At 35.4% G+C, this 11,187-nt stretch overlaps 1 protein-coding gene across 2 annotated transcripts in view; it reads left to right on the forward strand.

Annotated features, from left to right (window-relative positions):
- Positions 1-2,145: 2,145 nt before the first annotated feature.
- CDKL2 (cyclin dependent kinase like 2) overlaps positions 2,146-11,187 on the forward strand; it is a 30,448-nt gene continuing 21,406 nt past the window's right edge. For both annotated transcript variants that reach the window (XM_015586023.2, XM_025043844.1), the window contains exons 1-3: positions 2,146-5,297; positions 7,417-7,615; positions 10,794-10,988. In XM_015586023.2, the coding sequence (XP_015441509.1) occupies positions 7,448-7,615; positions 10,794-10,988 (363 nt within the window). In that variant the 5' untranslated portion in view covers positions 2,146-5,297; positions 7,417-7,447. The remainder of the gene's footprint in view (positions 5,298-7,416; positions 7,616-10,793; positions 10,989-11,187) is intronic.

An 11,187-nucleotide genomic window follows, 5' to 3' on the forward strand; every position in this document is an offset into this window, starting at 1 on the left:
ATTTTAAAGATTTAAAGCAGTACTCTGTTGAGAGAGAGGGAAGAGGAGTGGATTGTGGACAGAAAACAGTTCCTTTTGAGCTACGTTAAATTTCATTTGCCATTTGGACACCCAAGAATAAATGTCAGCTGGTATGATTTTTGGAATTCTGAGAGCTCAGTACTATGAGTAGTCAGTATAGGTCTTTGTAGCTGTTGGATTAATGAGATCTAGGAAGAGAGTGTCCAGAAGAGAAGCTGAGAGTGACCCCCCAGATACTCCCAAAATTTAGGGTTTAGTACAAAAGAAATGTGCGAAGAAAACTAGGGAGACAAAATGGCAAAATTGGTGTCCTGGAAAGCTAAGTTGCAAGAGTTTATTTCAGAAGGAAATAGGCAGTTTTGTCAAATGCTATTGAGAGTCAAATAAGTTAACAAATTAGGGTGGTGTAACTGCTATAATAAATAGACCCCAAGATGTCTGATGGTTCAAACACAATGCTTACCCCCACCCCTCATTTAATAGAAGAGTGGTAATGAAGAGGCCAGTAGTATGGCCATCCACAGTTAAATTATTTAGGGATACATGGATTAAGGTTCTACCAACTTCACAAGATCACACTGGAGTCATCTCTGTTATAGCTAGCTAAAAGGGAAAAGAAATGTGGAGGATCATCTTGATGTTTATGGACCAGGACTGGGAATGGTGCACATCTCCTATTCCTTTGGCTTGAATTCAGTCACATGGCCACCCCTAACTGCAATGGAGTTTGCACAAAATACACAAGCCATACATACAGAGAAAAGAAACCAGCTTGTTTTGAGTAGCTAGTAATCTCTGTCACAGAAGCTTTGGCAGGATGTAGGTCATAGTGACTTTTGAGAAGAACTAGTTCAATGAAGTGATAAGGATGAAAGCCCAATAGAGAACTGGAGATTAGAAATGAACACACTTTTTTTCCTGTAGTTTTGCTATGAAGATGAACAGAGGAATCTGGTAGAGTCTAGAGAGAGATAGGTTTTATAAGAGGCATGTTACCGGTGCAAACAACGTATGCTATTTTTAACATTTGAGGAATGGCTTTTCCAGGTTCACAATGTGATACAGTATAGATGTATTTGGTGACTGACATCAAAATACAGTGTATGTTGGAAAAATAAATGGTATATTGTACTTCAGGTCCCCAAATTCTGGTTGTCTTAATTACTTTAAAATATAGTAATGATGTCACTGAATCAACTTCTATGCAGAGAACAGAATTCCCTTTTCTATGGCAAGTGTCCTTCCATCAAAGAACCAGAACTTCAAAATGAATCCATTCATTTCCTTAATAGAATGGTGGAATGTATTTATAGCTGCATGCTCCATATAATATGCAGAAAATAACCTTACTTTTTATTGTCTGAAAATTTTACACTCTTGGTGACTCAAGTGAAGTGATGCCAAAAAATCCATGGCCTATCAGTATCTGATGTAAAGGAGTGATGTGAAGTAAGAGGAGTTGTTTTTTTTTCCCCCCATAAAACTGACCTTTGGGGATGTCAAATACATAGAGAATGATTGTTGTCAAGATTCATTTAACAGAGACGATTGCTAATGCGAGGAGGAGAATCAGGCTCCTCTAAGGGAAAATATGTAAATTTGTTGAAAAAAGATTTCTGGGGAGACTATACATTTCTTATATACCTGTATTCTATTTTTTTTTTAATTGAGATAGAGTTCACATACATAAAATTCACCCTTTTAAAGTGTATAATGCAGTGGGTTTTAGTATATTTATATATTTACAAGATTGTGTAATCATTATCACAGTCTTAATTCCAGAACATTTTCATCACCCTAAAAATAAACCCCATACCTGTTAGTAGTCACTTCGAATTCCCACCTCCCACTCAGTCCCTGGTAACCATTAATCTACTTTTTGTTTTTATGGAATTGCCAGTGCTGGATACTTTGTATAAATGGAATCATGTGGCATTTTATGTCTGGCTTTCAGTTAGCATAATGTTTTCAAGATTCATCCATGTCGCAGTGTCTGTCAATACTTCATTCCTTTTTATGGCTGAATAATATTCCATTGTATGGATATACCACATTCATACATTCATCAGTTGATGGACATTTCAGTTTTACTTTTTGGCTATTATGAATATCAGTGCTGCTATGAACATTCTTGTATAAGTTTTTGTGTGACCATAAGTTTTCATTTTTCTTCTGTGTATACCTAGGCGTGGAATTCCTGGGTCATGTAATCCTTAGCCTCTTTTAACCTTTATTTCCTTACCATCTCTCAAGCTCTCTTGTTGCCAATCTCATGTTGCCCTCATGCTGTTTTCTTTAGATTTTTAGAGCATCTTCACTTTCCTTAGTGATTAAAATGTCCCTTTCAACTTCTTCCCCTATTGCCCCACTTAGGTAGGTCATGTTACAATTTTTCATGACAAGTTCATGACTTTTCATACCATTACTTCAAATTTCTTTGAACTCAATTCCAATGACATTTTTCACTAAACAGTTATTCAAAGGAACAGCCAAACCTTACACTCTTTAGAACTGATCATCTTGTGCCATTTCCAAGATATTAAATTCTTTGACAGTAATTTTTTGTATTTCACTCCCATTAGACTTATTCTTCATGCCTATGATGACCTCTACACCCTCAGTGCCTCTATATTTTCAGTTTATTAATTAACTTCTGTCCTAATTTGTCTTCTATCTAACTGGAACCTATGGCAAGTCATTTTAATGGTGCTTTCCTCCTCATCCTTGATTTCTTAACTCCTTTATTTAATCTCCTTGCACCACCAGTTCTCCAAGAGGTAGCTTACATACTATCTCTTTTCTTCTTTCTTGTCCCTGGGGGTGCCAAGTCCTATCAGAGTTCATTGGTTTCACTGTAAATTCATGGTAACTTAAGTGGGCACATTTAACTATTTGAATTCCTTTCATATCAAAATAACTTCTATCATAACTACCGATTTCAGGGAATTTCTGCTCTCAAATCCTTAAGACTTAATCTAACTCTTATCTTTGCAAAAATGAAGTTCTTTTACTGAGAAGATCTAGGCCAGCTAATTTGTCTGCCCAACAGTTTTCTCAGTTTTTTCCTTTTCGTTAAACTTCTTCAAGACAAAGTTCTTTTCATACTTTATTACTTTCTCTTTACTACCTGTCCTTGGTTTTTCATTATTCTTTCTTCTTACCTCTTTAAAACCTCTCTCCATTCTTTTTTTCCTGCAAAGATCCCCCAGTTTATAAAGAAAAACTCAATCCTGCATCTACATAATGCTACCTTCTCTTCAGCAGACTTGCAGATGGTGTGTAATTCTCGAACACCTTGTCACCTTTACTGTTGGCTTTCAAACTCAATTCTTCTTGAAATTGTTTTCTCAAGTGTTACCTATTCACTAAATCCAGTATTTTTAGTCTTTATCCTTTTGGTTTTCTCTGTGGAATATAAACGAGTTATTTAAGCTTCAGAGCCTCCTGCTTAGAGGGGACTTTAAAATGTTTATGTTGTTGAATATTTTTGTAAAGTTGCAAAAACAATATTTTTGCTTTGTTGTCAAGCTTCAGGCCTGGATTTGCCACTCTATAAAAGGGGATCTGCCCCTCATAAAAGAAGTTCATCACATTCTGTTTTAGCCTATAGAGGTAACAAAATTGGGCATAGCTTCTTCCAACTTTGCCACAGCTAAGGATAGAGCTAAATTGCTGTATTAACACTTATACCTTGGATTAACCAAAGAATTATATTCTCCCATACCCAGGTCCCAGGTCTGGTCCTCAATATTACAGGTTCAGGAACTAGATTGTAAGCAGTTTGACCAAGGTGATCAAGCACTGGAAGATTAATACATGTTAACCAAATACACAAAATATAAACCAGAATGTTTATTTCTTAGTATACAAGAAGGAGTTACTACCTTAATTTTGACTATGGGTATAAAATATCTGCTATCCAGGACACACTCTTAACTGGATTAAGGTATTATGGAGACCAAATATTATAAAACATTTAGTTTTCATGATTGATCATGAAAACAGTGCTAAAGGCCTTCTCACTGCTGGTGTATGGCCTAAACCTCTAATTCCTTGAAAAGAGGAAAACCCTGTTTCTTGTGTGATTTCAGCACGTGCATGATTCTGACCTACCAGCCTTGCCTAGTCATTGATTGAGGTGGTCTGTGCAGATCTCACCTTCCAACTGCACCCTATTTGGCTGCCATAGGCTAGCATTGCGCATCTCTTCTCGTTTCCCGACCGTCCCAGCCCTTTTTCTATTTCATTCATGTCCTCTCTTACCTCTCTGTTATCTCCAAAGTATTTCCCTCTCTTTCATTGCCCAAGCTGACCTCACGGTTCGTCCTAACGTCAGTTCTGCCGTCACCTACTTTCACCTTGCCTCGTCTACTAATGATCACCTCCTAGACTGACACCCTCGTCCCCTACCTAGCCCAGACTGGTCCCACCGCCTAGACCGAACCTTACCAGGCCCAGCGGGGAAAGTATGAGGAACGCTTCGTCGCGCTCTTTCTTTGCATGGTCTCTTTCATTTTCTCTCAATCCTACAAAACCAATACTTTTACCCTCCCCGTGAGCCCCAGAACCGCCTCATGGCGGCGACAGGTCTGCCAGCTAAGGCAGAAGGTGTCTCCTTACTTGAGAATGTAGGTGTGTTGGGATGCCAGCGTCCGCGCGTCAGTGAATAACCTGGGCCGAGCCCCAGGTGAAGGGGAAGGGTGGCTGGCGCTAAGCCAATCACAGCTCCTGACGACAGGGCCCAGCCAATCAGAGTACGGGGTGCTTGGCGCAGTGAGGACCCGCCCCCTTGCAGCTCGGTGGCCAACGCCTTCGCCCAGGGCCAGCTGGAGCAGAGCAGGTTCGCAGAGTGAAGGGTTCTGGGCACCTTGCGAGCAGGTTGGCAGTGCCCTCCCGCCCCAGCTAATTTCTGTACAAGCCTTGTCCTTAACAGGTGTTGGTGCCTGCCGCGGACGCATTCTGACCCGGGGCGTATTTCTCTCTAGAGACTCTGTGTCTATGGTTGGGGACAGAGTGAGGCCGTTGCCTTGACGACGACAGCATGCGGCCCGCGGTCCTTCTGAGAGTGAGCTTGCGGTGGGCCGAGGCCAATCTGCCTCTTTGCCTGCTTCACCTGGGACCTGTGTCCGTGTCCGCAGAAGGAATCAACAGCACTGAAATTGCTAGTTTGTTAGTCAGCATGTTTTAGACCTGCGAGCGAGATGAATTTCACCTCAAATTTGTTTCCAAGTTGAAAACCTTTGGGTCTTTCCACGTGAAAGGATTTTAAAGAAACAGTAAGTATAATTCTTTTAAATGCTTCTATTATCTTGCTCTTTTGTCTATAATAGATTTCATTCTATCAGAATAAAAAATGGCATTTTTATTATCAAAATTGTTGGTATTAGAACCATATGCTTACATGGCATGTCTAGAAATACCACATTGCCAATTGGCCAGGCATCGTTTGTATTACCCTTACATTTAGGATTAGAAAGCATCAAAAGTTAGTTTATGAGTAACTGTTTCAGGAAACAAGAGGCTTTTTAGGCTGTGATACTTTTAAGGTATTTATAGACAGTGCCACTTGAAAAAGCAGGTGTGTTCAATGCACTGTGACCAAATGTACAGTTGGCTGCAAGAATAAATTTGCAGTAGTCAACTTGCATAATGTTAGCTTTTGATGTGCTTCAGGACATCTTAGACATGTTTAAGGTAATTTTAATTTTGTTCACTTTACATTTTCAAATATCGAGGACACCAACTGCAAAATGTTTTTAAATGATCCAGGTAACAGATTCCAGCTATTTTTGCCCTCGACATGATAAACCTAAAATCTAGTCCTTGATAAAACATGCTGTGTTCATGGAAGGAAAAACAGTTAAGGAAAGGAGAGATAGAATTACACTGAGAACTTTTTTTCAAGCACAGGCATTTTATTTAGAAATAGTTAACAGACATTAAATGAGAGTTAAAATGTCAAATGCATGGAAAGTTGGTGTTGGGGACACCACTGTGTAAACAGTTTATGGTAAAACCCACTATCAAAGCTGGTAGTAAAATAATGAAATAATTGGAGTTAGTGTTGGCTAGGATTTATTTTTTCACCCCCCTCTTCCCTATGTCAGATGAGTCTTCTGATTTTCCATGTTTATCTGTAATAAAACCCTAAATTATTATATGTAAACTGCCGAAAGTATACATCAGATTTTCATAGTTAGCTAGGACAAAGAGAACATTTGCTTTGTCTCTGTCATCAGTGTAAGTAAAACATCGCATTTCACAATCTGAGTAAATTAGTTTTAGATTGCTATAAGTACACAAAACAATATTTTTTCTCTTCAAGTTTTATAAATGAGTGTTTTTATAATGTCAGGTTAAAAAAACTTAACTATGAGTCATCATTTGAATATCTAGTTACCTAAGGATTTTTTTTCCTCCCAAAGCTTTTAGAACCAATTAAGAGCATGATTCTTTAAATATTTTGCTTCTAGAATTTAATTTCAAAATCAGATTTTAAAAATAAATTTAACTTTGAAGTTATAATTTATTAGATTTTATATTTCATGGCAATCAAAACTTATGAATTAAAATCTATCTGTTTTTGGACTGAAAAGTTTTATTCTGTACCAAAATATGTAATGGAATGATTGCTGGACCTTCATCAATCATTATTGAAGTAAGAAATATTTATTAGGATTGCCTTTTCCAGAAAATGTCATATAATGGCATGTAAAAGAATTGTAAACACAAAATTCAAATGATCATTCTTATACTGAGTAATCATTAAAAGGATTTTTGAAATACTGTATTTGGTACTACTAGTATTTAATTTAAAAATCTGCATATATACTGTGATGTCATTGCTGTTATTTCGTAAGTTCGATTTATAGGAATTTGATTATTATAGCAAGAAAAGTAAAGGAAAATAGTTTAGCAAAGGTTCTTAGTGTTAACTTGGTAAGTGACCATTTTGTGAACAGATATTTTTCCCATTTGAGTAGAAAGTGCATAAAGATTTTCAACTTTGATCTTTTAAACCTGATGTAAAAAAAATTTGATCTTCACTAAAAGGAATTGTGTTTTTCTAAAATGAGCTGTGATTGTTTTGTATGATAATTCAAGTATTGCTTTATCTGAATTAAAATATATTGAATTTCATTAACATGGCATTTAGTAAATTAAATTTAAAGTTAGTGGCTTCAATTACATTTGCACTATTTTTTAATGTATATGAATATTTTGAAGCCATAGCTTAGAATCGAAAACAATAAGAAATTGTGAGTCAGCACAGTACAGCCATCGACACAGTGACTACTCTAATATGGAAAATAAGTGCGGAAGAATTAATTTGCTGGGAGGGAGGAGGAAATTAATATACTCAACATTATTAACTTTATATTTTGGTTTCTATAGCAAGAAAAATTCCTACTGATTTTGAATTAAAATGGAAAAATATGAGAATCTAGGATTGGTTGGAGAAGGGAGCTATGGAATGGTGATGAAGTGTAGGAATAAAGATAGTGGAAGAATTGTAGCCATCAAGAAGTTCTTAGAAAGTGATGATGACAAAATGGTTAAAAAAATTGCTATGCGAGAAATCAAGTTACTAAAGGTGAGTAAAGACATATATTTTGTTAAAAAAAAAGTTATTTCTTGATCACAATTACATTTTTAGGGGAAAATGCTGTTTTTATATTTGTTTTATTTCCACAACAAAGTTTAAAGTATAAATTTTTTCTTTTTTAGAAGTAAATAAAATGATTACATATGCATATTCTTTCATGCATATTCATTTTTTTCATGAATTTAAACATGACTTTTAAAGTATTTGTTGCTTCTCTATATACTGTCTGCCTGTCTGTCTATCTACCTAGCCATGTAGCTATCTACCTATCTATCTGGCTAGCATTCGTATTGGAGGTTCCAAAAACCATCCTTGGGTTTGATGATTCACTAGGAGGACTCGTAGCACTCAGCAATAGTTGTATACATGGCTATGACTTATTACAATGAAAGAATATAAAATTAGCAAAGGTAAAAGGCACATGAGGTGAATTCCAGAGGAAAACTGTCACAAGTTTCCAAGAATTCTCTTCAGTGGAGTTGCACAGGATGCACTTACTTCACGTGAAATACTGTCTACCAAGGAAATTCATTAGAGACTCAATGCCATGGTTTTTATTGGGGGTGGCCACACAGGAACCCTCTGCCTGGCCCATACCAAAATTCCAGATTCCCAGAAGGAAGGCAGATATTAGGCATAAACAATGTGGTTTGCACAGTGAGCCATTTTATTAATTCTGGAAACGAAGTGAAATCCAAGTTCCCAGGTACTAGCGAAGGGCTCACTTTGCAAGCATATCTTTCTAAGGATAGCAGTATCAGGCCTGCTATGGTACATCTTCCCTCTTCCTTCTTCCCTCTCCTGTCTTACCAGAAGTTTATCAATTTTATTTATCTTTAGAAAGAACTAATGTGTGGCTTTGTCGATCTTTTCTATTCTGTATTTTTCTTCTATTTCTTTAATTTTTGTTCGTTAGTATTTCATTCCTTCTACTTATTTTGAGTGGGTTTATTTTGCAGATCTTTTTCCTAACCTATTGAGATAGATGCTTACATCTTTAGTTTTAGGCTTTGCCCCCTCATATATGCATTTAAGGCTAGAAATTTTCTTCTAAGAATGGTTTGGTATCTATCCCAGAAATTTTGATTAGCAGTTCAAAATATTTTTCTCATTTCCCTCAATTTCCAAACATGTGGTAATTTTCTAGATTTCCTTCTTCTGTTTATTTACTTTTGACACAATTGCCTTATGACCTGGGTATATACAATGTAAGATTTTATTTCTTTGGAATTTCTTGATACTTGGTTATTGGTTCAGAATGTAGTAAACAAACAAATGAAAATTCTTCATGTACTTGAAAAGTATTCCATTAAGCCAGCTTTGTTAATTGTATTGATTAAATCTTCTGAAGTCTCATAGGTTTTTTTTTTTTTTTGTATGCTTGTTCTATCCAGTACTGAGAAGAACTATGTTAAAATATTCCTCCATGGTTATTGATTTGCCTACTTTCATTGTAATTCAGTTAAGGTTTAACTTTATAAACAGAAAGGCTATATTATTAGTATATAATGCTTAGAATTATTATATCATCAGGTTGAATCAAATCTTTTATCATTATAATATAACTCTTTCTATTATAGTAATGTTTTATCTTAAAGTCTGTTTTCTCTAAAACCAGTAAGGCCACGCTAGTTTAATTTTGATTAGTGCTTGAATTAGTATATCTTTTTCCATCTTTTTCCTTTCAGTTTTTCTCAATCTTTGTTTAGATGTGTCTCTTGTGAACACATAGTTATATTTTGCTTTTTATCTTGTTTGACAATCTTTGCCTTTTAATTGGAACATTTAGTCTATTTACATGTCATATAGTTTCTGATATATTTTGGTATAAATCTACCATCTTAATATGTGCTGTTTGTCTTACTGGGTCTTTTAAATTATTTCTTTGGATTATTACATTTATTTTTTTATTTCTCTCTAATAATTTGAAAATTATACATTGTGTTTCTATCTTTTTGTGTTGACCCTAGACATTTGTTAAAGTCTAACAATATCCAATATTTTTATCCTTCTTACAACACTTATTTCTGGTTATTCCCTTTTATCTTCTGCTAATATCACCATATATTAACCCTTACATATGTTTAGACAATACAAGACATAATTATTGTTCAGTGTTCATTTAGGTTTACATTTATCTTTCTTTGTTCTTTTCTGCATCTCAGACTATTTATTTGTGATCTCTTTGAAGTACATTATTTAGGATTTGCTTTTGTGAGGATCTATGTTAGATAAAACATTTCAATTTTAGTTGCATGGAAATGTATTTTGCTGTCATTTCTGAAGGATATTTTTGCTGTGTATGGAATTTTAGGTTGGCAATTATTTTCTTTCAATAAAATGAAAATAACATTGTTTTGTCCTCTGGCTTTCATTGTGGCTCTTGAGAAGTCAGCTGTCAGCCAATTGTGGCTCTTGAGAAGTCAGCTGTCAGCCAATTGCTGCTTTAGAAGTTTGTTCTTTTATGTCTGGATCTCATTTTTTCCTTTCAACTTTTTATTGACATATAATATACATCTAGAAATGTGTATATATCATAAGAATATCACTATGTAACTGCCATCTAAATCAAGAAAGAGAACAGTAAAAAAAAAAACCAGAAACCCCATCCCCCACCACGACCACCCATGCCTTCTCCAGCTACTACTGCCTTCCTCCTTTACTCAGGTCACAAATATCCTGATTGCAATCAGCATAAGTTAGTTTTGTTTTCTGGAACCTTGTTCCCATTATATCAAAGAAGGTTTGGGTTGTTTTGTTTTTTGGTTTTTCCTTTTCAGGGTTTGTTACCAACTTTGGAGAGCTCCGCTCTGCCAGCTTTGTGGCCACAGATGATCTCTTGGTATCTTCCTATACTCCTGTTTGACCTTGACTACATTGGATAGTTTTACCTCATTTGTTGTGAGTAGGGGGTCATAGGTCCTACTTAGTTTCATCAAAGATGGAGCTACTTTTTTTCCTCCCATTGGCTTTATTGTGTTCTCTGAGTGGGGAACAGAGCAGTATGGTTTTTATCTATAATTTAAAAGCCAGAATATACTTTTATAATTTATACCATTTCTGCATTTTATTTATATATTTTTCTTGTGCTAAGATATATTTTAGATTGTTATTAATTGCTAATCATTTGCTCCTGTAAAAACTAATTTTGCATTTTTTATAACAGCAACTGAGGCACGAAAATTTGGTGAATCTGTTGGAAGTGTGTAAGAAAAAAAAACGATGGTACCTAGTCTTTGAGTTTGTTGACCATACAATTCTTGATGACTTGGAACTCTTTCCAAATGGACTAGACTACCAACTAGTTCAAAAGTATTTATTTCAGATTATTAATGGAATAGGATTTTGTCACAGTCACAATGTAAGTATTTAGTTTTAATAATTATTTTGATTAACTCTCCAGATATCAGTCATTTAATTTAATGACATACTTGTATAAAGTTTGGACTAATAAAGTCATAGAAATAAACTATGTTACTTTGATATTGCCAGTTTTCATGTGCCATAATACATGTATTCTTTCCCCCAACATTTTACTATGAAAAATTTAGGCCATACTT

Source organism: Pteropus alecto, unplaced genomic scaffold (assembly GCF_000325575.1).
Source record: "Pteropus alecto unplaced genomic scaffold, ASM32557v1 scaffold161, whole genome shotgun sequence".
NCBI classification, from domain to species: domain Eukaryota; kingdom Metazoa; phylum Chordata; class Mammalia; order Chiroptera; family Pteropodidae; genus Pteropus; species Pteropus alecto.